Source organism: Schistocerca gregaria, chromosome 6 (genome assembly GCF_023897955.1).
Source record: "Schistocerca gregaria isolate iqSchGreg1 chromosome 6, iqSchGreg1.2, whole genome shotgun sequence".
Classification (NCBI taxonomy): domain Eukaryota; kingdom Metazoa; phylum Arthropoda; class Insecta; order Orthoptera; family Acrididae; genus Schistocerca; species Schistocerca gregaria.
The window spans coordinates 128,129,725-128,156,640 of record NC_064925.1 but is presented as its reverse complement, the minus strand read 5'-3'; the positions used below and the strand labels follow the sequence as shown (position 1 = coordinate 128,156,640).

Below are 26,916 nucleotides of genomic sequence, written 5' to 3'. Positions count from 1 at the left end.
CATTTTATGTACTCTTTCTTCTGCAGCGAATTTTTCTAAGCCATTTTCTTGAATTTCTCCCAAATGTTTAAATTTATTTACCCTCTTTATCTGGCCAATATCCATTGCTAGGGATTCCGGAGCATTTTTTATATTAGTCAAAATTTTGTTTTTTCTACCAATATTCTTAAACCTGCTTTCTTGGCTATTTCTTCTAAGACATTGTATTTGTTTAATTAATTTATTTTTTATTAGGAATTATAAGCTCATTTATTTTGAATAAGTGATTTCACACAATTATATTTCCCCTTCTCGATATGTGATTAACATGAAAATGCTGCATTGTGTTATAAATCTTACGACAATGCAATATAATTGTTGCGTCTGTGGTCGATGACGACAACATCCTTTCCCGATCATCAGCACTCACGTTGTGCGGCCTGGGTCAAATTGTCGGCACTTTTTCTGTACAGCTGGACAAGAAATTGCGTTTCTTCAACATCCAGCCAGAATTTCATGGTAAATCGGTGTAAAATTACACGTTTTGCACACGAGAATCGAACTGTCCTTGACACTTCAACTTTGGAGTCCGTTTTCAGTTGCCGCACCATTTCACTCCAGCACGGTGATGCACCCGTTACCCCTAGCGCAATGGAACAGTGCCTTCAGGAAACCCAGAAGACATACCATATCCTCTTTTGACAAGGCTCCACTCTTGTTCCGCAATGGCCTTAGCATAGGACAACATGACTGACTTACTTTCAACGGAACACAAATACGCGGCAGTATTTTTCAACATTGTCATCAGCTCACTGTAAACATCTGTCAGAACGTTCTAACCCCTGTCTCTCGTCGCATTATGCTGCGTTCGCGACGTACCCGTTTCCATTGTGTGGCGAAACGTCTATACACTGTATGAGGTTCACAGAAGTACCAGCGCAGGTTTTACATACGTTTACAGCCAAATTCATTAACTGTCGGGATTTCAACTAGTACTTAATTAATCATGACAGTTAGAAACCATTCAAAAACCAAGATCGCACAATTTTTTTTTTATTGATGACAACCCGTTTCAAGAATATTAGCTGTCATCTTCATGTCTTAAACATTTCCTTAGTAAAACACGTTCATTTTATGCTGAACTTCATGCGCAAGACGTCAAGTGAAAAAGACTCAGCGCACTGTAGAAGTTTCTCATCGATGAAAAATTTACAAACACACAGCAACTCGTCCAGAGGACCATGTCCATATACACTACTGGCCGTTAAAATTGCTGCACCAAGAGGAAATGCAGATGATTAACGGGTATTCATTGGAAAATATATTATACTAGAACTGACATGTGGTTACATTTTCACGCAATTTGGGTTGCATAGATCCTGAGAAATCAGTACCTAGAACAACCACCTCTGGCCGTAATAACGGCCTTGGTACGCCTTGGCATTGAGTCAAACAGAGCTTGGATGGCGTGTACAGGTACAGCTGCCCATGCAGCTTCGACACGATACCACACTTCATCAAGAGTAGTGACTGGCGTATTGTGACGAGCCAGTTGTTCGGCCACCATTGACCAGCGGTTTTCAGTTGGTGAGAGATCTGGAGAATGTGCAGGCCAGGGCAGCAGTCGAACATTTTTGTATCCAGAAAGGCCCGTACAGGACCTGCAACATGCGGTCTTGTATTATCCTGCTGAAATGTAGGGTTTCGCTGGGTTCGAATGAAGGGTAGAGCCACGGTCGTAACACATCGGAAATGTAGCGTCCACTGTTCAAAGTGCCGTCAATGCGAACAAGAGGTGACCGAGACGTGTAACCAATGGCACCCCATACCATCACGCCGGGTGATACGCCAGTATGGCGATAACGAATACTCGCTTCCAATGTGCGTTCACCGCGATGTCCCCAAACACGGATGCGACCATCATGTTGCTGTAAACAGAACCTGGATTCATCCCAAAAACTGACGTTTTGCCATTCGTGCACCCAGGTTCGTCGTTGAGAACATCACCGCAGGCGGTCCTGTCTGTGATGCAGCTTCAAGGGTAACCGCAGCCACGATCCCCGAGCTGATAGTTCATGCTGCTGCGAACGTCGTCGAACTGTTCGTGCAGATGGTTGTTGTCTTGCAAACGTCCCCATCTGTTGACTCAGGGACCGAGACGTGGCTGCACTATCCGTCACAGCCATGCGGATAAGATGCCTGTCATCTGGACTGCTCGTGATACGAGGCCGTTGGGATCCAGCACGGCGTAACGTATTACTCTCCTGAACCAACCGATTACATATTCTGCTAACAGTCATTGGATCTCGACCAACGCGAGCAGAAATGTCGCGATACGATAAACAGCAATCGCGATAGGCTACAATCCGACCTTGTATCAAAGTCGGAAACGTGATGGTACGCATTTTTCCTCCTTACACGAGGCATCACAACAACATTTCACCAGGCAACGCCGGTAAACTGCTGTCTGTGTATGAAAAATCGGTTGTAAACTTTTCTCAAGTCAGCACGTTGTAGGTGTCGCCACCGCCGCCAACCTTGTGTGAATGCTCTGAAAAGCTAATCATTTGAATATCACAGCATCTTTTTCCTATCGGTTAAATTTCGTGTCTGTAGCACGTCATCTTTGTGGTGTAGCAATTACAATGGGCAGTATTGTACATATTCCTCACAGATGTATATGGACCTGGCGATCTTAGCTTTTGAACGGTTTTTAACAATTAAAACAGTTCACATTTCAACACTCTCATAATGAGAAAATTAATTTACGGCAGTAGTATAACGTATAATTTTCGTGAAGTAACTGACCAAAGGAGAGGAACGGAACTGTGCCACTGCACGGCTGACGTAGAAGCAGAATTTTGTAGTCCTGATCTACACTGACCAGCCAATACATTATGAACTCTGCCAACCGCGACGTTGGATGGCGCCTGGTGTTATTGCTGGCACGTGACGGCATAGGAAACACGGACAGGGGATCACCCTAGCAAGATATGGGCTGAAAATGGGGAAACCCATTGAGGTAAGCGATTTTGGTAAAGGGCAGATTATTGTTATGCAGAACCTGTGAACGAGTATCTCGATAACGGCGAAGCTGGTGGAATTTTCACGTGCTACTGTCGTGAGCATCTAGGGAAAGAATTATAAGGACAGTAAAACTACCACTAGTCGGCAAATGATAAGGCGTTTACGACTTTGCACAGAATGTGAAGTTCGGTGACTTGCCTGCTTAAAGGAGAATAGGTGGTGATTTGTGGCATCTCAGCCGAAAGAGCTTCGGACGCCATCACCGAGTACGAAAATGAGCGACCTGTTATTTACGGGAATTACATGACATGAGGGCAGACATCTAATCCACATACCTCTACAAACCTACCAACAAACGTAAGGATCCCTCATACGCAGAATCAGTGATGCATTTCGTTGTAACGACGAACAAATAAGCTGTTAAGCAAGAGGTCACCATGAAAAACTTCTGTTGGAGGCCCGATTTAGTAACTCTTTTGCAAGATTAGACATTTTTTTAAATTTTAGAACTGACGGAAATACGTATAAAAGATAAAAATTCTCAAAATAGTTGTTATAAAACTAAACGCCGTTTGAACAGACCTTGGACGGCCGCCGTGTCATCCTCAGGCCTCAGGTGTCACTGGATGCGGAAATGTAGGGGCGTGTGGTCAGCACACAGCTCTCCCGGCCGTTTTGTCTGTTTATGAAACCGGGGCCGCTACTTCTCAATCAAGTAGCGACTCAAAAAAATGTTCAAATGTGTGTGAATTCTTGTGGGACTTAACTGCTAAGGTCATCAGTCCCTAAACTGACACGCTACTTAACCTAAATTATCCTAAGTACAAACTCACACACCCATGCCCGAGGGAGGACTCGAGCCACTGTGCGGCTGGTCAAGGCGGAGGTTCGAGTCCTCCCTCGGGCATGGGTGTGTGAGTTTGTACTTAGGATAATTTAGGTTAAGTAGCGTGTCAGTTTAGGGACTGATGACCTTAGCAGTTAAGTCCTATAAGATTTCACACACATTTGAACATTTGAACCACTCCGGTAAGGCCGTTGTTAAAATCGTCGTTGTAAACCATCGGAAATTCACTGGTGAATAAAGATCTCCTTTCGACCTTCCCAACCATCACGATTCCCGTCAGTGTGCTGTTATCTTGCAACGTTCCTGGAATATACCCTCTTTGCATTAGGTGATCGTCTAGGTGTTTTCTTAAATATTGCAACCCAGCAAATAACTTCTTCGGTATGTTCTGTCCTTCTCCACAATTACGTCTTCCATTCTATCCATTGTCTTTTTTAATTCCTGTTTCTCATGGTAATCACAAAAAAAAGTAGTTTTCAATTCTTTGCTGTTAAACCTTCGGTTTTTTTGAGTGACTCTTTTGATGTAACGTGGTGGCTCAATGTTGTCTGTGAAAACTGGTAGAACAAATTATAAATTTGCCGTTCCTGAAACACTGGAAGCTCAGTTCCGTTTACTGGAAACAATTCTCACCATTTCCAGCCCTCAGCTTATCTCTTTTTCCGCCAGTTGTTCTCTTCAGCTGTCCCAAATACACTGACGGGAAAAGATCGCGGCACCAAGAACGATTTGTGTGACATAACGTTGGTAGGTGTGTTTCACAACTGAAAGATGTCCGCTCCGATAGCTTGGTGGTCAGCGTGACGAATTGCCGACCTACGGGCCCGGGTTCGATTCCCGGCTGGGTCGGGGATTTTCTCCGCTCAGAGACTGGGTGTTGTGTTGTCTTCATCATGATTTCATCCCCATCCGGCGCACGGGTCTCCCAATGTGGGGTCGAATGTAATAAGACGTGCACCAAGGTGACCGGACCTGCCCCGTAAGGGGCCTCCCGGCCAATGACGCCAAACGCTCACTTCCATTTCCACAACTGAAGGATAGTGTCTGCTCAAATTTCGCTTCATTCGCATAGTAGTGGCGCCACTGTGAGGATGACAATCAGGTTTGCTTCAATTAAAGGCTATAACGGTTGTGAGCGTTAGTTATCTTTGAACGTTGTGATTCGATGTTACTGAACAATACCTTTAAGACGAGAAGGATGCCATTATGGACACCTTACTGAGTTTGAATGAGGTCGTATAGCAGAGCTATGAGAAACTTGATATTCTTCTGCGATACTGCAGGCACCTGTGGTCGCTAGAATGTGCGGTGGTAAGAAGAAGGAAGGCTATCGTGTTCGGCATATGGCTGTGACGCACCTGCAGCAGCAATCTGAACAGTTACTTCAAACATAGTTGCGAGCCGGACGCCCTGTAGTGTACACTCCGCTGACACTAAACCACCAATGTTTGCGAGTTCAGTGGTGTCCAACGAGGGCTCTAATGAGGGCAGCGTGGAGGTCTGTAATGTTTTCTGATGAAACCTAGTTCTGCCTTGTTGCCAGTAATCGCCGCGTGTTGGTTAGAGGGAGGCTAGTTGAGAGCCTACAGCCACTCTGTCTGTATGCTACACACACTGGACCTGCACCTGGAGTTGTGGTCTGGGGTGTGGTTTAGTATAACACTGGAGCAGCACTCTCGTGGTTGTCCCGCACCCCTTGACTGCAAATATGTATGTCAGTGATTCGACCTGTTGTGATGTCATTCATTAACAGCAACAGGATAAAGCTCGCCCACATACTGCAGTTGGAATCCAACATACCTTACACTGTGCCGACATGACCCTCATTCTGCTCGAACACAAGATCCGTGTCCAGTCGAGCACATAAGCGACACCGTTGGAGGACAATTCCAGCGTCATCCACAAACAGCATTTAAAAAAAACGCCCATGTATTGACCGGCCAAGTACAACAGACATGGAACTCTACCGCACAAACTGACATCTAGCACTTGCACAACGTAATGCCAGCACGTCTGCATGCTTGCTTTCAATCACTTATATAGGTTATTAATGGACCAGCACTTCACATCTGCAGTGGATTATCTCGCGCTTACTTAAATGTGTGATCTTGTAATTCTAATCACTTAAATTGAAATTTCATTACTCTACATCAATTATCTTTTGGCGCTGCGTTTTACTTCCCGTCATTTTACAAAAACTCACCAATCGGTTCCCTGATTTATTTGCTAATAATTAATATTTTTAAGTTGTACATCGTTTTAGTGTTACTGGAATTTGTTTCATGACTGCTTTCTTACTTTCTCTTTCACTTTCATTCACCCGCTATCGAACTTCATTTGACCTAGAAGTGAACAGTATTACATCATCAGTGAAACAAATTATGTATGTAGACATTCCATCCAGTCCGGAAATCAAGACTTTCGGCGATTTCTGCCTATTATCGACGTTGATACAGGTAGGACATCTGTCCCAGTGATTCCAAGACTTTCCAGAATGTTTAAGTTTCAGTTTGAAGTCAGATGACAAATGACAAAAGATTTTTTTGTGTGACATTATTACAAATTAACAGTTTTCTGTTTTTTTTTGTTTACTTCTACTGTGAACACTTTATTCGTGTTCTTCGTGCCATATTTCACGATTCCACGCTAAGAGAGGTACCCATTCGTTTTTAATGAGCGAGTTTACAAGTATCAAAGTATATGACATAAATGGCCGTATCTTTTGATTGCTTTGATGTATAAGCTACCGTACATTATAGAGCCAGGGTACCATACATTTTCGTGTATGACACAAATTTCAACTTGATACGTCCAGCTGTCCCTGTGAAATAATGGACGTAACAGACGGACGGACGGACAGAAAATCTGATAACAAATCACAAAAAAATTTTTCGTGACACACAATTAAAAGTTAACAAGTTCGGATTTTTCCGTTTTTCTGTGAAACCTTTCTTCTTGACAAATGTCATGATGCTAGTCCAAAGGGAACCACCACGTAGGTTTTAATGAGTGAACTGCGAGTATCAAAACTTGTTATATAAATTGTCGTATCTTTTATTGCGTTGACTTAGATCCTATACTTTCTTGCATTGCCAAGGGACCGTAGACCTCAATATGTGACATAAATTTCAATATTATACGTCTAACCGTTCCTGAGAAAAATGGTTTGGAGAAGTCGGATACATAGACAGATAGACAGACAGACAGACAAACGGACAATAATGTGCTGCTGTCAGGGTTCCGCTTTTATTGATTGAGAGATACTATCTTACCCGATTCCTCTATCAGTAGTGCGTTTCTCACTCTCCTTATTTCCATTAATTCATTCATGCATTCATTCATTCAAACATCGTGTTCCATCAATCCATCATTACCGTAATTGCTTCTAGATAATGATATGTTAGAATATTAGGATATGTTAGAAGAAAAACAGTTATTCCAATTTCTACATGACTCAATAGCTATTATTATCTAATATTTCCAGGCATTTTAACTTTGCCCAGACCACTCTTAGCTGTCTATACGATGACAAAATCAGGGTCTGTCTGCTATTAGCATTAAAGTTAGGCACAATTATTAACATCTATTGTAGAAGGAGTGTCTAAACACGTATTAATTACTACATGAAAGGGAACCAGTGGTTGGGAAGGGAGTGAGACAGGGTTGTAGCCTATCCTCGATGTTATTCAATCTGTATACTAAACAAGCAGAAAAGGAAACAAAAAAGAAAATTTAGGAGTAGGAATTAAAATCCATGGAGAAGAAATAAAAAGTTTGGGGTTTGCCGATGACATTGTAATTCTGTCTGAGACAGCAAAGGATCTGGAAGAGCAGTTGAACAGAATGAACAGTGTATTGAAAGGAGGGTATAAGATTAAGAACAAACGCAAAACGAGGATAGTGGAACATAGCCAAATCAAATCAAGTGATGTGGGGGGAATTAGATTTGGAAATACACAAACTAGTAAATGAGTTTCGCTATTTGGGAAGCAAAATAACTGATGATGGTTGAAATAGAGAGGATATAAAATGTAGACTGGCAATGGCAAGGAAAGAGTTTCTGAAAAAGAGAAATTTGTCAATATCGAGAATAGATTTAAGTGTCAGGAAGAATCTTATGAAAGTATATGTATGGGAGTGAAACATGGACGATAAATAGTTTAGACAACAAGAGAACAGAAGCTTTCGAAATGAGGTGCTACAGAAGAATGCTGAAGATGCTGAAGATTAGATGGGTAGATCACGTAACTAATGAGGAGGTACTGAACAACATGGGGAGAAGTGGAATTTGTGGTACAATTTGATTAGAAGAAGAGATCGATTGGTAGGGCATGTTCTGAGGCATCAAGGGATCACCAATTTAATATTGGAGGACAGCGTGGAGGGTAAAAATCATAGAGGAAGACCAAGAGATGAATGTACTAAGCAGACTCAGAGGGATGTAAGCTGCAATAGTTACTTGCAGATGAAGAAGCTTGCACAGGATAGAATAGCATGGAGAGCTTCATCAAAGCAGTCTCTTGACTAAAGACCACATCATCAACAACAACAACTATGTTTAAATATTTGGGTATTTTAAGTATCACGCCTGATCACCAGAATATATGGAGAGAATTGTGTAGAAATATGCATATTCTCTATAGAAATTATTTCTGTTTCTCGTATTGTGAGTGGCCGGAGTGGCCTAGCGGTTCTAGGCGTTACAGTCTGGAACCATGTGACCGCTACGGTCGCAGGTTAGAATCCTGCCTCGGGCATGGATGTGTGTGATGACCTTACGTTAGTTAGCTTTAAGTAGTTCTAAGTTCTAGGGGACTGATGACCTCAGAAATTAACTCCCATTGTGCTCAGAGTCATTTGAACCATTTTTGTATTGTGAATATAAATTCTGAGACCACCCAGAATTCACTCCTGCTATTAACCGCAAGTAAGTACATGTATTGGTATGTAAATATGACAATCCCTGAGTCGTTGCTGTGGCTTTTGCAAGATGTTTGGTTATCAACCTTACACAATATCCTTACTGCACGACTGCACTCGCATTCTGGAGGACGGTGCTTAAATCGCGCGTCCGGCCACCGTGATTTAGGTATTCCGTGATTTCCCTAAAACGCTCCAGGCAAATGCTTCTGAAAGGGCACGGCCCACTTCAATCCGCGTCCTTCCCTGATCCGACGAGACTGATAACCTCACAGTTTGGTTTCTTCCCACAGACAACCCACCCCTTGCTGCCCGCTTGTGTAGAACAACCACTTTTTTCACCTTAGCCGCAATGCTCTAGAAGATTATGCCATAGAACAGATCTGAGTGAATGTAAGCTTGTCTTCAACTATGAGGGAGATTTCTGATTGCAAAGCACATACAACTGAGCTTCTGCGTTGACTTATCCACATGCTAATGCTACCTTATGCAAGTATGCTGAACAGTAATGCCTCCAAATCTTTTATTCTACTTTCATTATCGGTTAAGGTATTACATGTCATGAATATTCCTCGTTCGACTTTCCCACTTCGCTAACGCAAGTTGCAATCCTATGTCGCTAGAGGACTCATAACTGTAGCGTGTAATATGGCAATCTGCAACGTCGGTTAGAGAGAAGCAGCGTGTTGTAATCCACTTTCTAACTGCAGAAAACGTGCCCCAAATAGAAGTCCATAGAAGAATGAAAGCTGTGTTCGGTGATGGGTTAATTATGCACGTAATGAAGGAAACAGTGGTCCTCGTCTCATCGTGTGCTACAGAGATCCTTGTGGAGGACCTCGTACGGCAAAAGATTAGACTAACTGCTGTCGGATTGATGAACTCATCAGGGAAAGTTGTCGGATAACACAGACGCAGCTCTCAGGTGTTGTTGTTGTTGTGGTCTTCAGTCGTGAGACTGGTTTGATACAGCTCTCCATGCTACTCTATCCTGTGCAAGCTACTTCATCTCCCAGTACCTGCTGCAACCTACACCCTTCTGAATCTGCTTAGTGTATTCATCTCTTCGTCTCCCTCTACGATTTTTACCCTCCACTCTGCCCTCCAATACTAAACTGGTGATCCCTTGATGCTTCAGAACATGTCCCACCACCCGATCGCTTCTTCTAGTCAAGTTGTGGCACAAACTCCTCTTGTCCTCAATCCTAATCAATACCTTCTAATTACTTATGTGATCTACCCATCTAATCTTCAGTATTCTTCTGTAGCACCAAATTTCGAAAGCTTCTATTCTCTTCTTGTCCAAACTATTTATCGTTCATGTTTCACTTCCATATATGGCTATATACTCCATACAAATACTTTCAGTAACGATTTCCTGACACTTAAATCTATACTCGATGTTAACAAATATCTCTTCTTCAGAAACGCTTTCCTTGCCATTGCCAGTCTACGTTTTATATCCTCTCTACTTCGATCATCATCAGATATTTTGCTACCCAAATAGCAAAACTTCTTTACTACTTTAAGTGACTCATTTCCTAATCTAATTCCCTCAGCATCACCCGACTTAATTCGACTCCATTCCATTATGCTCGTTTTGCTTTTGTTGATTTTCATCTTATACCCTCCTTTTAAGACACTGTCCATTCCGTTCAACTGCTCTTCCAAGTCCTTTGCTGTCTCTGACAGAATTACAATGTCATCCCCCGAAACTCAAAGTTTTTATTTCTTCTCCGTGGATTTTAATACCTACTTCGATTTTTCTTTTGTTTCCTTCACTGCTTGCTCAATATACAGATAGAATAACATCGGGAATAGGCTACAACTCCGTCTCACTCCCTTCCCAACCACTGCTTCCCTCTCATGTCCCTCGACTCTTATAACTGCCATCTTGGTTATGTACAAATTGTAAATAGCCTTTCGCTCCCTGTGTTTTACTCCTGCCACCTTCGGAATTTGAAAGAGAGTATTCCAGTAAACATTGTAAAAATCTTTCTCTAAGTCTACAAATGCTAGAAACGTAGGTTTTCCTTTCCTTAATCTATAATCTAAGATAAATCGTAGGGTCAGTATTGCCTTACGCCTTCCAATATTTCTACGGAATCCAAACTGATCTTCCCCGACATCAGCTTTTACTAGCTTTTCCATTCGTCGGTAAAGAATGGACAGGGACGGCGATTGCTGTGTTCGGATGAGGGCTGACTTGGCATCCCTTCGCTCACAGCTGCAATCGGCGCTGACTTCGGTCGCGCAGCTTGAGGGTGTTGCCAATGGGCACCACTGTGGGGAGCCGGTCTTGGGTATCACGGGGATGTCAACCTCGTCCCGTCTGTCCCCAGATCGGTCTGCCGCTGTGGTTGCCCCGGTTGCTGCCCGCAGTGGGGCTGAGCCCTCACCTGTGGTTGATTGGGAGGTCGTTCCAAGGCGTGGCAGGCAGCGAAAGGCGTCCCCGGAGGCTGATCAGAAAGCCTCCCCGGTGCGTCTGAAAAACCGGTTTCAGGCACTGTCTCTGGCTGAGCCAGATGCAGCTGCCTGCCCTGTTTCAGAGGATCATTCTCAGCCTTCAAGGTCCGGGCAATCGAAGAGGGTGGGCTTACTAGTAGTTTGGAGCTCCAATGTTAGGCGCGTAATGGGGCCCCTTAGGGATACGGCGGCTAAGGAGGGGAAGAAATCCAGTGTGCACTCCGTGTGCATTCCGGGAGGAGTCATTCCTGATGTGGAAAGGGTCCTTCCGGATGCCATGAAGAGCACAGGGTGCAGCCAGTTGCAGGTGGTGGCACATGTCGGCAATAATGACGTGTGTCGCTTTGGATCTGAGGAAATTCTCTCTGGATTCCAGCTGCTGTCTGATTTGGTGAAGGCTGCCGGTCTTACTTACGAGATGAAGGCACAGCTCACCATCTGCAGCATCGTTGACAGAACCGACTGCGGACCTTTGGTGCAGAGCCGGGTGGAGGGTCTGAATCAGAGGCTCAGACGGTTTTGCGACCCTATTGGCTGCAGATTCCTTGACTTGCGCCATAGGGTGGTGGGGTTTCGGGTTCCGCTGAATAGGTCAGGCGTTCACTACACTCAGCTGGCGGCTACACGGGTAGCGGAGGCTGTGTGGCGTGGACTGGGCGGTTTTTTAGGTTAGAAGGCCTCGGGAAAGTGCGGGATGGGCTGCAATGTCAAAGGGTGCTTGGCAATTACAGGACGTGCTTGGGTCAAGGAACAGTCGGAATTGTAGTTGTAAATTGTTGTAGTTGCGCTGGAAAAGTCCCTGAGCTTCAAGCGCTAATAGAAAGCACAGAAGCTGATATCGTTATAGGTACAGAAAGCTGGCTAAAGCCTGAAATAAGTTCTGCAGAAATTTTTACGAAGTCTCAGCGGGTGTTCAGGAAAGACAGATTAGGCAGAATTGGTGGTGGAGTGTTTGTGTCTGTCAGTAGTGGTTTATCTTGTAGTGAAGTCGAAGTAGATACTCCGTGCGAATTGGTATGGGTGGAGGTTATACTTAATAGCCGAATTAAGTTAATAATTGGCTCCTTCTAACGACCCCCAGACTCCGATGATACAGTTGCTGAACAGTTCAGAGAAAGTTTGAGTCTCGTAACAAATAAATACCCCACTCATACGGTTATAGTTGGTGGGGACTTCAACCTACCCTAGGTATGTTGGCAAAAATACTTGTTCAAAACCGGTGGTAGGCAGAAAACGTCTTCCGAGATTGTCCTAAATGCTTTCTCCGAAAATTATTTCGAGTAGTTAGTCCACGAACCGACTCGAATTGTAATTGGTTGCGAAAACACACTTGAACTCTTAGCCACAAACAATCCAGAGCTGATAGAGAGCATCATGACTGATACAGGGATTTGTGATCACAAGGTTGTTGTAGCTAGGCTCAATACCATTTCTTCCAAATCCATCAGAAACAAACGCAAAATAATTTTATTTAAAAAAGCGGATAAAGTGTCACTAGAAGCCTTCCTAAAGGACAGTTTCCATTCCTTCCGAACTGACTATGCGAATGTATACGAGATGTGGCTCAAATTCAAAGATATAGTAGCAACAGCAATTAAGATATTCATACCTCATAAATTGGTAAGAGATGGAACGGATCCCCCGTGGTACACAAAAAAAAGGTCCGAACGCTGTTGCAGAGGCAACGGAAAAAGCATGCGAAGTTCAGAAGAACGCGAAATCCCGAAGATGGGCTAAAATTTACAGACGCGCGAAATTTGGCACGTACTTCGATGCGAGATGCCTTTAATAGGTTCCACAACGAAACATTGTCTCGAAATTTGGTAGAAAATCCGAAGAAATTCTGGTCGTATGTAAAGTACACAAGCGGCAAGACGCAGTCAATACCTTCGCTGCGCAGTGCCGATGGTACTGTTATCGACGACTGTGCCGCTAAAGCGGAGTTATTGAATGCAGTTTTCCAAAATTCCGTCACCAGGGAAGACGAATGGAATATTCCAGAATTTGAAACACGAACATCTGCTAGCATGAGTTTCTCAGAAGTAGATACCTTAGCGGTTGCGAAGCAACTCAAATCGCTTGATACAGGCAAGTCTTCAGGTCCAGATTGTATACCGATTAGGTGTCAATTCATGACACCCATCTTTACAAATTTCCTTTTTCTGACGGACACACGTCCGCTTATAGCAAACTCTCAAAACTCTGGCATCTCTCTCTCCACAACCACCACTACTGGCGACTCACGTCCAACTACACAACGTCACGCGCTGTTCACATCCAACAGCGAATATTTCAACAACGCTAACCAGCCACAGACTGCACACAGCACAGTCAGTGATTTTCATACAGAGCGCTACGTGGCGTTACCAACATAAAAACCTAGACAGCCTACTTACAACTTCATTCACAATAAACTAGAAATTATCTCAGTATCTACGAAACCAAAGAATAATTTCGTTCACTACTTGCAAATGCAACGTTGGGCTGTATCCAGTTCTAAAGCAACATTCTTCCATCCCTTGATCAAATTCTAACATTTTTTGTCTTTATGGTTAGCAACATCTTTAGCGAACGTCTTAATTGTGTATGTAGGCTGTTTAGGTTTTTATGTTGGTAACGCCATGTAGCCCTGTATATGATAATCACTGGCTGTGCCGTGTGCAGTCTGTGGCTGGTTTGCATTGTAGGATTTTGCTATTCTAGTGTTGGGCAGCTGGAAGTTAACAGTGCGTAGCGTTGCGCAGTTGGAGGTGAGCCGCCAGCAGTGGCGGATGTGGGGAGTGAGATGGCGGAGTTTTGAGAGCGCATGATCTGGACGTGTGTCCATCAGAGAGAGTGCATTTGTAATACTGTATATCATGAACTGATATATATATATATATATATATATATATATATATATATATATATATATATATATATATATATATATATGACTTTTGAACACTATTAAGGTAAATACATCGTTCGTTCTCTATCAAAATCTTAGCCTATAAGTAGTTAGAGCCTTCAGTAGTTAGAATCTTTTATTTAGCTGGCAGTATTGGCGCTCGCTGTATTGCAATAGTTCGAGTAACGAAGATTTTTGTGAGGTAAGTGATTCATGAAAGGTATAGGTTATTGTTAGTCAGGGCCATTCTTTTGTAGGGATTTTTGAAAGTCAGATTGCGTTACGCTAAAACATATTGTGTGTCAGTTAAAGGACAGTCATTTGTAATTTTTCTAAGGGAACGTTTCAACTGTTATGTTAGAGGCCACATTCAGTGCCTGCGACTGAGTCTGTACCCTCTCGACGTCCTCTGTCTCTCTCTGATGACCTCCAAGCTTCCTCCTCCATTTACAGGCTTCAAATTCCTGACCAGGGACTAGAATATAGCTCTTCAGGAATTCAAGATATCGATGTCTCAGAGCCACACTCGAACACGTTAGCTCGGTACCTGATTGTAGACAAAATGTCAACAAACGCAAAACACGTAACCGGAGCCTCGAAGCAGATCATATTACCCTTGATCACGGCTCGAATAGCGTGGTGTTTACGTCTGCACGCTTCCCATCCCGCAAAGAGAGCCACCGTAGACATCGTAGCGCTGATCCCGTACCAGGCTGCGCGACACGCGCCCGAAGGCCGACAGCGGCGGCGCCGGGGGCTGTGTGGGGGCCTTGTCTGCCGGCGCTTTATCGGAAGAGACTCCACGTTATAAGGGACGCAGCCGCGACGCACGGCCGCACTGTGCGCCTTCAGCTGTCTCGACAAGTCGCCCTCCGCATCTGCTGTGGACCGTCTGCTGTTTCCGCGAGCTCACAGCCAGCCTAACATGGCCGGCAAAGCAGCCGACGCGAAGCTCCTGCCGCAGTGCGTTGCCGCCTTCGTCGGTGAGTGCACACCGAAACCGCGAGACACCTACTTAATCTCTATTGCCTCATGAGCTGACATTGCAAAAGATACAACTAATGTTTGAATCTTAATTACGGAGTACATGCCACTGTTCAGCGAGATTAGCAGCCTCTGGTGTTTAGTATATACAGGGTGAAAAGTATTTAAACCGACAAACTCTGGGAGGTTGTAGGGGACAGCAAAACAAATATTTCTTCCTAATGTCAGTTTTTCCTATGAGCATTATTTAAACCGGTAGAGGCCGTACGTATTACGCTCTTCAGTTGTAGGCAACTGCTGCCTGCCAGTGTAGTAGTGTATTATCTCTGTTTATTAATGGAGCGACACGCCTGGAGTGAGTACACTGATATGGTTGGTACGTACTACGTAGCGCACCACAACGGACGAGCTGCACAGTGGGTTTATCAACAACAATACCCTAATCGCCGTATCCCGTATCACGACCTTTGCTGCTGTGCATCAACGTCTGCGTGAGACCGGGTCATTTTGCAGATTACCTGGACATGGACGCCGTTGCACGGTAAGAACGCTGCAATTTGAGGAAGCTGTCTTGCAGCATGTGGAGCGGGATCTTTCATTCAGCACTCGTGCAATTGTACGTAATATGGGGACGAATCAGACGAATGTAAGAACATTCCTTCGAGAGCAATTGTTATGTCCATTTCACATACAGCGTGTCGACAACCTGGAACCAGTTGATTATCCACCCAGAGCACTGTTTTCACAGTGGTACCTGGAACAGTTTGAAATGCATCCTACATCTCCATCCTCTGTGTTGTTTACCGATGAAGCAACGTTCGGGCGTGATGGAGTCTTCAACATGCACAATTCGCATGTTTGGAGTGAGATTAACCCACATGCCACAGTTCTTCGTTAATGTGGGGGTCAATGTTGTTGGAGACTGTTTAATTGGACCGTATCTGCTACCTAGGCCATTAAATGGCAGGCACTATTACAATTTTCTCGCCAGAGCATTTCCAGAATTGCTGGAAGACGTCCCGCTCCCTACAAGGCAACGTTTGTGGTTCCAACATGACGGGGCGCCGGCACATTTCAGTCGTCTTGTGCTTCGATTCCTGGGACGACGGTTCCCAGAAACGTGAATTGGCAGAGGTGGTCCTATACCATGGCCTGTTCGATCCCCAGACATGTCCCCCCTAGACTTTTTGTGGAGGAGAGATGCACAACCTCGTTTACGCAACTCCTGTTGCAGCAGAAGAGGATCTGCTTGCCTTGATAGTAGTAGCAGCAGCAGCAGCAGCAGGAACAATTCAGGGTACTCCTCAGGTTTTTGCCCGTGTCAGACAGAACATGATCCGACGGTGTAACCTTTGTTTACGTGTCAATGGAGGCATTTTTGGAAAACTACTGTAATTGAAATCGGGTTGTTTTAATGTGTTGTCTCTTTGCCATAAAAAATGGAAAAGGGTTTGTTGGTTTAATTAATTTGGCGCCAAAGAAATCTTCCTCTACCGGTTTAAATACTTCTCATAGGGAAAAATGACATTAGGGAAAAATATTTGTTTTGATGTCCCCTACAACGTCCCAGAGTTTGTCGGTTTAGATACGTTTCACCCTGTATAGCGTCGCTGCTCCAGGACAACTATGACTAAAACAGCAAATAAACTGTTACCTAATCATTCAATCTATTCGCCACGATTATAAGATCAAAATACTATATTTATCTATCTAATTAAATTACCCGTTATTCATTTTCGTGAACTGTTCGCATTCTCAAAGTCGCGTTATTATGTGTTGACTAAAATGAGCATTTTCTGTGAAATGTAGAATCATTTTAGTGATTTCCGCGATATGCAGACAAGTCTCAATTTATAACTAGTGGCGCCTCATGTTCTCTGGAATATATAAAAATGTATTACAATTATCTGAATGCCATAATAATCATAACTCAAAAAATACTTTCAGTTCATAATCACACAACAAAAAGAAGACGAACACGTGCTTATACAACTGAATTTTGTAATCACACTAAAAGTACTGAACTTTTCAATGCGAAGAATACGTTTTAAGAAAAGCAATAAAAATAAAAATATTATTCTTATATAATTACATTTTTCGTAGTTATTTATAAACATTTTAATCTTGTGTTGTTTAAGAAAAGTGAAATTATATTTATAAAAAATTACTCATTCACTATCAATGGCATTTTGTCTTGAACTCTTTTGCAACCGCAGTTATTACAAAAAATCTATTTACAGCTGTTATCCTATTCATTGACTAGCTTAATGTGTACTACACTTTTATTTATTTGAGTTTCAGTGACTAAATATGGTAAGATAAATCAGGTGTCAGTTACTAAAAACGACTGACACAGACAACTTATGTCCCAAAACTATACAACATGATACAGTATGTGCCTCCATTTTTTGTTTCTTTTCAACTTAATCAATTTCCACAGTTCCGTAATAAAAGGTATTTTTCAACTTTCTTTATATTTTCTTTCTCGCAAAAAGGTTTATGCTGACGGTATACATTACTAATGAGAACACATATAATCGTCATAGTTACATTGCTTGGAAAATAATTTACTCATCTGTTACTGTTATCATTTTTACCCTCCATTAGCTACATTGACGTTACATAAATAAACTCATCATCCCTATACAATAAACAAATATGTAAAACACTCAATTAGACAATAAAAACAACACTGTCTTAAATTACATCTTAAAAAGTTATGTACCAACATGAAAAGTCCACATTGCAATGTGCTGTGACAACTCTCTAAGCTTACCACATCTTTTAAACCCTAAATCGAAGCACAACATCGACATAACACCATGACTGCAAACTTTACGAGCACCGTGGGAATACACTTAATATTATAATCTCAGTTTCTTGTTCTTTAATGGAAAAGTGTATTATCATCTTGTAGACCTAATAAGAAAGATAATGTCAGTAGCCTAGGAAACGGAGCAACAGACAATTTAAACCCTATCAGCTGAGATAACTGTAATCGAAACAGTACATTCTTATTCTTTTTTTCTTGTAATAAAAGTCTATGAAATTTTTCTTGCTATAAAAATTCGGTCAAAATTATGTATTTAATTTGGGTGGGTTCGACGTCGTTTGTAACATAAAAATTGAAATAAAACTTTATATGAAAGCGAAACTTTATCTATAAACAGTACAGACAGCAAGCGAAAAGAAGCTTTTGCGATGTGAATCTATAGAAAAATGCTCAAGATTTGGCTGGTACATAAGCTAACGGAGAGAAGTTGAATTATACCGGTGATAAAAGAGCTTTGTTATAAGAGTTTGGTCAGAAGAAGTGGCAGATTGGTGGGACACATATTGCGGCTTCAGGGAATGGTTAATTAGGTAACAGAGCGAAGCATGTGGCGCAGAACATTGTAGATGGACAACAAGTCTTGAATACAGTATGTCAGTTCACACGGATGGAGAACGTAGCAGTTATGCAGCTGACAAACTACATCGGCGAGCAACATTTAAGGACTAAAGTAGGTTTTGTACGATGTGCTACTGTCAAGTAATATAGCTTGATGAAACTGGGCCATACAGGGGAAGGACTACTAGAACGTTGTGTAGAAGGTAACTGAAAGAAACAAACAAGGAGACGAACAGAAACGACACTTTTATTCAAAGACAATGGAAATGGAAATGAGTGTTTGGCGTCATTGTCCGAGAGGCCCCTTGCAGGGCAGGTCCGGCCGCCTTGGTGCAGGTCTTTTTACATTCGACGCCACATTGGGCGACCTGCGCGCCGGAAGGGGATAAAATGACGATGAAGACAAAACAATACCCAGTGCATGAAGACAACACAATACCCAGTGCCTGAGCGGAGAAAATCTCCGACCCAACCAGGAATCGAACCCGGGCCCGTAGGACGGCAATCCGTCACGCTGACCAAAGACAATAATTCCGCTGAACTCATGGTGAGGTATGATTGTCCCCTAGTTTTACAAAAGGTGGGTCATAGATGTTAGTAGGGCATGTGACCAGCACGGACGGCAGTGCTTACTCTGCAACGTCCTTTCACCCCGGGCACAGAGTTGGTACAGAGCTCTTGTCGTAGGACGTTACATTCCTGTACCAGCTCGACAGTTATTGGTTCACGTGGACGTCTTCCCAACTCATACTATACCTGCTCGATGGGATTGAAAGGGGCCTGGACACATTCAATATTTATTGACAATTCCAGCTTGTCAAACCCTCAATATGTTGAAGCAACATCACACTATCAGTAACACTGACAAAAATTGTCAGTTGACAACGCGATTTTACAATGTTAACATGTCGAGCACCCAAAAGAAAGCGCATTACACAGTTACGTTAACTATAGTAAAAGCAACAAAACAACGAAAAAGTTCAACAAAAAAAAAACGAAAAAGTTTGCCTTTGTTCTACAGTATTAATTTTTATTGTGTTAACCGGTTTTCGACTTACAAAGCCGTCTTCAGACTTTTACCGAGTATTGTCACCAAAGAAGGTACAATGTTTGCAAACAACATTGGAAGAGAAGTAACGCGTCTAGACTGAAGCAGAAACATGCGGTAAGCAACATCTTTGACAGCGTGGTGGTAATGCAACGAAAAAGTAAAAAATTGAACTGTAAATAAATTAAGTGGAGTAGTCAGGAAAACTTTAGCACAAAATTGGAACAGCATGCCTACATTTATAAATAGAAACTGTTAAGTAGGCATGCAGTTCCTAGGAACAACATACCTACATTTATTAATTGAAACTATTATGTAGCCACGCTATTCCTATTTTCTGTTAAAGTTTTCTTGTCTAGTTTAACACAAAATAACAACACATGCCTACATTTATTAATAGAAACTGTTATGTAGGCATGCTGTTCCCATTTCGTGTTTAAGTTTTCCTGTCTACTCCACTTTTTTTATTTACAATTCATTTGTTTTACTTTTTCATTGCGTTACTACTACACTGTCAAAAATGTTATTTATTCTATGTTTCTGCTTCAGTGTAAACGTGTTACTTCTCCTCCAATGTTGTTTGCAAACATTGTAACTTCTTTGGTGACAATACGCAGTAAATATCTGAATATGGCCTTGTAAGCCGAAAACCGGTTAACACAATAAGCATTGATACTGTAGAACAAAAGCAAACTGGTGCTTTTCATTTGCTATGTACAATATTTTTGCATTCCAAGACAATCTTACAACACTGAGTAACAAATGTTCATGCATTAACTTTTTAATAATGTTGTTGTTGTCTTCAGTCCTGAGACTGGTTTGATGCAGCTCTCCAAGCTACTCTGTCCTGTGCAACCTACATTCTTCTGAATCTGCTTAGTGTATTTATATCTTGGTCTCCCTCTACAATTTTTACCCTCCACGCTACCCTCCAATGCTAAATTTGTGATCCCTTGATGCCTCAAAACATGTCCTACCAACCGATCCCTTCTTCTAGTCAAGTTGTGCCACAAACTTCTCTTCTCCCCAATCCTATTCAATACCTCCTCATTAGTTACGTGATCTATCCACCGTATCTTCAGCATTCTTCTGTAGCAACACATTTCAAAAGCTTCTATTCTCTTCTTGTCCAAATTAGTTATCGTCCATGTTTCACTTCCATACATGGCTACACTCCACACAAATACTTTCAGAAACGACTTCCTGATACATAAATCTATATTCGATGTTAACAAATTTCTCTTCTTCAGAAACGCTTTCCTTGCCATTGCCAGTCTACTTTTATATCCTCTCTACTTCGACCATCATCAGTTATTTTAATTCCTAAATAGCAAAACTCTTTTACTGCTTTAAGTGTCTCATTTCCTAATCTAATTCCCTCAGCATCACCCGATTTAATTTGACTACATTCCATTATCCTCGTTTTGCTTTTGTTGATGTTCATCTTATATCCTCCTTTCAAGACACTGTCCATTCCGTTCAACTGCTCTTCCAATTCCTTTGCCGTCTCTGTCAGAATTACAATGTCATCCCCCGAAACTCAAAGTTTTTACTTCTTCTCCATGAATTTTAATACCTACTCCAAATTTTTCTTTTGTTTCCTTTACTGCTTGCTCAATATACAGATTGAATAACATCGGGGAGAGGCTACAACCCTATCTCACTCCTTTCCCAACCACTGCTTCCCTTTCATACCCCTCGACTCTTATGACTGCCACCTGCTTTCTGCACAAGTTGTAATTAGCCTTTCGCTCCCTGTATTTTACCGCTGCCACCTTTAGAATTTGAAAGAGAGTATTCCAGTCAACATTGTCAAAAGCTTTCTCTAAGTCTACAAATGCTAGAAACGTAGGTTTGCCTTTTCTTAATCTTTTTTCTAAGATAAGTCGTAAGGTCAGTATTGCCTTACGTGTTCCAACATTTCTACGGAATCCAAACTGATCCTCCCCTAGGTCCGCATCTACCAGTTTTTCCATTCGTCTGTAAAGAATTCGCGTTAGTATTTTGCAGCTGTGACTTATTAAACTAATAGTTCGGTAATTTTCACATCTGTCAACACCTCCTTCTTTGGGATTGGAATTATTATATTCTTCTTGAAGTCTGAGGGTATTTCGCCTGTCTCATACATCTTGCTCACCAGATGGTAGAGTTGTGTCATGACTGGCTCTCCCAATGCCGTCAGTAGTTCTAATGGAATGTTGTCTTCTCCGTGGGCCTTGTTTCGACTCAGGTCTTTCAGTGCTCTGTTAAACTCTTCATGCAGTATCGTATCTCCCATTTCATCTTCATCTACATCCTCTTCCATTTCCATAATATTGCCCTCATGTACAACGCCCTTGTATAAACCTTCTATATACTCCTTCCACCTTTCTGCCTTCCCTTCTTTGCTTAGAACTGGGTTGCCTTCAGAGCTCTTGATATTCATACACGTGGTTCTCTTCTCTCCAAAGGTCTCTTTAATTTTCCTGTAGGCAGTATCTATCTTACTCCTAGTGAGATAAGCTTCTACATCCTTAGATTTGTCCTCTAGCCATCCCTGCTTAGCCATTTTGCACTTCATTCTCATTTTTAATAATATTAATTAAAAATATTGCTTGGATCTAGTTGTAAAGGGTCTGGTGTGTATTTTCAAAAGCAGGTGGTGCTGATATGTAATGATCTCTACACTGTTAATGAACACTGCGTTTTGGAAATTTAGAAAATTATAGATCATACGCACTGTTCACACGCAAATAAACGTATAGATATGGTAAACCACGATCACTATTGTGCAGGAAGATGCATTCAAAGTTAAAATTGTATAGCTGAATGATGAGTGTATTGTCTGAGGTGTATGACCTGCCGGTGAGTAATAATAAGAAAGTGACTTCAGAAAAGAAAGAATATACATGCCACTGAAATCTGATTAAATTCGTAATCTCCTTGCATAAAATAACGAAGCTAAAGACAGAAATAATACGGTATCATAAAATGTACAAAGGGCTTTACGTAAGGAGAAATTAAAAGCAATAAATGAAAGAACGGCTGTAACATTATGTTCGAGCCATTTAATTGTTCACAGTGACTACGCCTTTGGAAATGGTCAGCTTAACGACTACGGATGAAAGCGAGAAGTGATCATCGGCGTGCACTGTATATGGAAGCTATGCACTCAATATATTCATCCTAGTACGGAAATCGATATCCGTTGTCAACCTGTTTCTGGCTGTTTGACCAGCAAAGCTGTGAATTACTGTCACCAGTTGTACAAAGTCTTGCCTTTTTGCGACATATATCCTTGACAGTTAACGTGTTCTTTATTGTCTGATTGTTACGTACTTCACCGCCAATAACGTGTAAGGGAAGTCAACGAAAAATTCACCTTTTCTCGTGACAGAATTCCAAGATATTCTCCTGCTTAAAAATATTCTGGAGCTAGAGTCTTACAAATTTGAAAATAAGTTTGCGTAAATTCTTACCACAGCATAGCAATTCAAATTCTAGAACGCTTCGCATTCTAAATTAAATATGAATCTACCTCTGCTATAACTCCACTTAAAATGACTCACTTAAATTAGACAACGAAAGACTATGTAAGTTGTACAGTTGGGGTTGTACCGTCCTACTACATGAGAACAAAGCTTTTCTAGTTAGAGAGTAACTGATCAATTTCGGTAGAACTTTTGGGGGGCTATCCAAAAGTGTGATCAGAACTGTTGCAAGAATTTATTCTTTTATATGGTGAAAATGTGTCCCTCTTTACTGCAGTTATCTCATAAACTACGTGAGTGTGCTGAAAAGTAATACATTCGAATTTTATATGTAAAAACTCTTAAAGTATTATTTTGGAAAAAAAACTACATATTAACATTCTACATCTTTATTCTAGATGTCTACCTATTTATTTCTCAACGCAGTCCTTCTAGATTGTTGATACTGTCACCACAGAAAGTTTAACATTGTTGACTCACCTACTCGTTTACCTGCACCGCTTTATAACTATCAAAGTGAAGTCTTCGTATGTGTTCTTTCAGTTTTGGAAACAGATAAAATTCGAATGGGCCTAGTCGGGACTGTGTGAGAATGATCGATGATTGTGAACTCAAGGCGTCTGATTGCAGCAGACATCGCGGCCCTCGTGTATGATTTTGCACTGTAATGCTGAAGCAGAGGTGCTCCACGTGTGGACGAACTCGTAGAATTCATGCTATCAATTTCCTGAGAGTTTGTGACGCATCAACTTAGTTATGTTACACGCCACTGTGCTACACACTACCATTCGGAGCTCTCTACGGGAGAGGGTCGGCGAAGTGGGAAAGTTGACCGAATAATACGCAAGACACGTAATATCTCAACGGATATAGAGAAGAGAATAAAACATTCGGTGGGATTACTTTTCAGCATCTCTCTTATTATGTGTCCAAGAGATGTCATTAATTTCAAATTATCCAAATTTTATACAGAGAACTATAGCATATCTATCAAGAACTTTGAAAAAAAAGTGTTTATTTCTCCTGACTGAGGTGCCAACTTCGCAGCTATTCCAGCTATACACAATTATGATCACAAGTTTCCTTTATCGCAAAATTCTAAAGAACTATTCAAATTTGTACAGAGTGCCATGAAAGCATAGCATATGGTTTTATAAAGAACTCTAAAAAAAAGTATGTTTCTCTAAAGTCGAGTGCCAACTTCACAAGTATTGGAAACGCGTCTCTCATTATTAGAATTCTTTCGAAAAGTATTATCTGAAAAAAGAAATGTCATGGGGGTTTTGTGTAGAGAGATTCATAACTGTGACCGTATTCTTTTTCCAAGATTAGCGAATATGTTTTTAGAAGATTAAAGTTTTCCCAGGCAATATTGTTTTCTTCCCAAAATCTGCAGGACTATTCAATCTCTATACAGAGAACTTAAAAAATGTGTATTTCTCGAAAGTCGAGTGCCGCCTTCACCAGACTCTCATTGTGTGTCTCAGTTTGGCTTTCTGGTCGACACGTGCAATTCTCAGGTTCGCGGCTCATTTGGATATGACAGTTGCCCCATAATGGACTGCGTGAATACTTCAGAGCCAGCATACTGGTCATCAAGGTTCCGATAGATCACGTCTGATAACCGCAAGGGACGATCGCAATATAATGCACCACTTCACTTCTGCGCCTGCCAGCCAAGAAGTAGTAATGTTTTCATCGGAACAGTCGTTCTAGTGAATTAACATTCCACGCGTAGGCTGCCGTTAACAACACACACAAACGGTTGCGTCTGGAATGGTGTCGTGACGCGCGACCATGGACTGGCGATCATTGGCGTCGCATTATGCTCAGCCACGAAGTGCGATTCTGCAGTGCCCCAGATGACGACCGTTGGAGAATATGACGGCGATCTCAGGAGACGGCCCATTCTTACGACATTTTGGAGAGGCATGGTGACGTTGCTTCTGGCGTCATCCTATGAGGAACCATCGGATGTGACTTCAGATCACTGCAGGTAGTGACTCAGAGACCTCCGGCTGCACAACGGTACACCAAAGGCATCCTGCGTCCTGGTGTGTTACATTGCATGAAATTTAATAGTGGTCTTGAAAGTCTCTTCGCGATTGCTGCCGGATCCTAAAATCATCTAGACTCGATATTTCGGCGATCCAACTGGCTGCCATCTCCAGGAGAATGCTGCTTCTGCTGATGAGTCCCGCTGCGAACTGACGCCATTCGGCAACTCGACGTCCTAAGTAGGCCACCGTTAAGTACACGGCGCATGCGCTGCCCATCGCGATTGCTGCCCTCACAAGACGGGGAGGTTGCGCCGCCCTTAGTGGAATTCTGCTGGCATCATTAAGAGTTTGTTCCGTCCACTTTCTAAGATTAGGGCACTATTCGGTTCTGTGAAAGATGATTTGGGTCTTAGGAAATCCGGTATGTACAAAATTCCGTGTCAATGTGGGAAGGCTTACATTGGCCGTTCGATTCGCACAGTGCAGGACAGATGTGTGGAACATCGCCGTCATACGAGGCTATAACAGCCGGAAAAATCGGCAGTAGCAGAACACTGCTTAAATCAGGGACACAGTATGAAATTTGATGAAACTGTGGTAGTTGCCAACATTTCCCGTTTTTGGAACAGTGTCTATAAAGAGGCGACTGAAATTAGGTTGACGGATAATTTAATTAACAGAGACAATGGGTTTCCACTTAGCAAGCCGTGGAATCCTGTATTCTCTTGCATCAAAATTGGACGTTCTTCGGTGCGGCCCTGAGTGTAATATATCGTTGGCAGCAGTGTTCCACTAAGGGCGGCGCCACCTCCCTGTTTTGGAGGGCAGCAACCGTGATGTGCGGCGCATGTGCCGTGTACTGAACGGTGGCCTATATAGGACGTCGATTTTAAGTATGGCGTAAGTTCTCAGCGGGACTCATCAGTTGAAGCATTTCCTGAAGATGGCGACCAGTTGGATCACCGAAATATCGAGTCAAGCTGATTTTAGGATCCGGCAGCAAACCCGAAGAGACTTACAAGACTTATTACGCCGGGAAAGCCCACGTAATCAGAATCGTGGCACCATTTTTCAACAGGAAACGCATGCGACATATCTCTATGCACCGTTGCGTGATTTTGAGGTACTCCCGCGGCCAGAAAGTTCCTTAGATTCGTCTCCGACAGAACATGAGGAGTGGAGGGGAGGTGGAGTGGAATCTCAAGTGCCAGTATCCAGAATGCCAACGACCAGTTACAATAGTAAGGGTCAGTTTGACTCCGGAGAGTATAAATTGGGTTTATGATAGCCTTCTCAACAGAATATTCTCCTGCACCCAGGCCACGTCATGTGTCAACGTCATACTGATAAGTGGTCTCATGATACCAAGTTATTTGTAAATTTGTCTCCATTTTGTAATCGCTGCAGTAATATAAAAACCCACTCAACCCTTTAAGTGTACTTTTGTTTCCTCTTCCAATACTGGGGGCTCAACTTTTTTAGGCAGGCTGTCTACACAGGTAAGTTAGTGACCTAAGTCAGCAGCTCCTTTCAATATTACACGATCAACGCAGTCGTTTTCAGCGAGCTGACAGCTAGATACTTACTACAAAACGCGGACTTAAAGGTGATAACTGCGGTGCAAGATTTGGAAGCTAGCCCCCAACACAAATGAACGTGAAGCACGTAAATAAACGGAAGGATCAAATTTTTGTTTGATTGCGTCATCGGCAATCAGTCACAGGGACCAATCACAACCTTCAAGTATCAAAGAATTATTGTCCAGAGTGGCTGAAGATGGGATGAACACAAAAATTCAACTGCGGTCTAGTCGGTGCAAAACTACGATTTATTGGAAGAAGAATCCAAAGAACGTATAATTAAGTAACGCATGAAAGAGATCACTTACAAAATC

General features: G+C 42.3%; 2 protein-coding genes across 2 annotated transcripts in view; one reads left to right on the top strand and one right to left on the bottom strand.

Moving 5' to 3' along the window:
• The window catches only part of LOC126278767 (uncharacterized), a 779,239-nt gene that overhangs the window by 135,656 nt on the left and 616,667 nt on the right, over positions 1-26,916 (bottom strand). The window lies entirely within an intron of this gene.
• The window catches only part of LOC126278132 (facilitated trehalose transporter Tret1-like), an 83,647-nt gene continuing 71,701 nt past the window's right edge, over positions 14,971-26,916 (top strand). Inside the window, exon 1 of the mRNA XM_049978019.1 lies at positions 14,971-15,112. Coding sequence (XP_049833976.1) covers positions 15,055-15,112 — 58 coding nt within the window. The 5' untranslated portion in view covers positions 14,971-15,054. The remainder of the gene's footprint in view (positions 15,113-26,916) is intronic.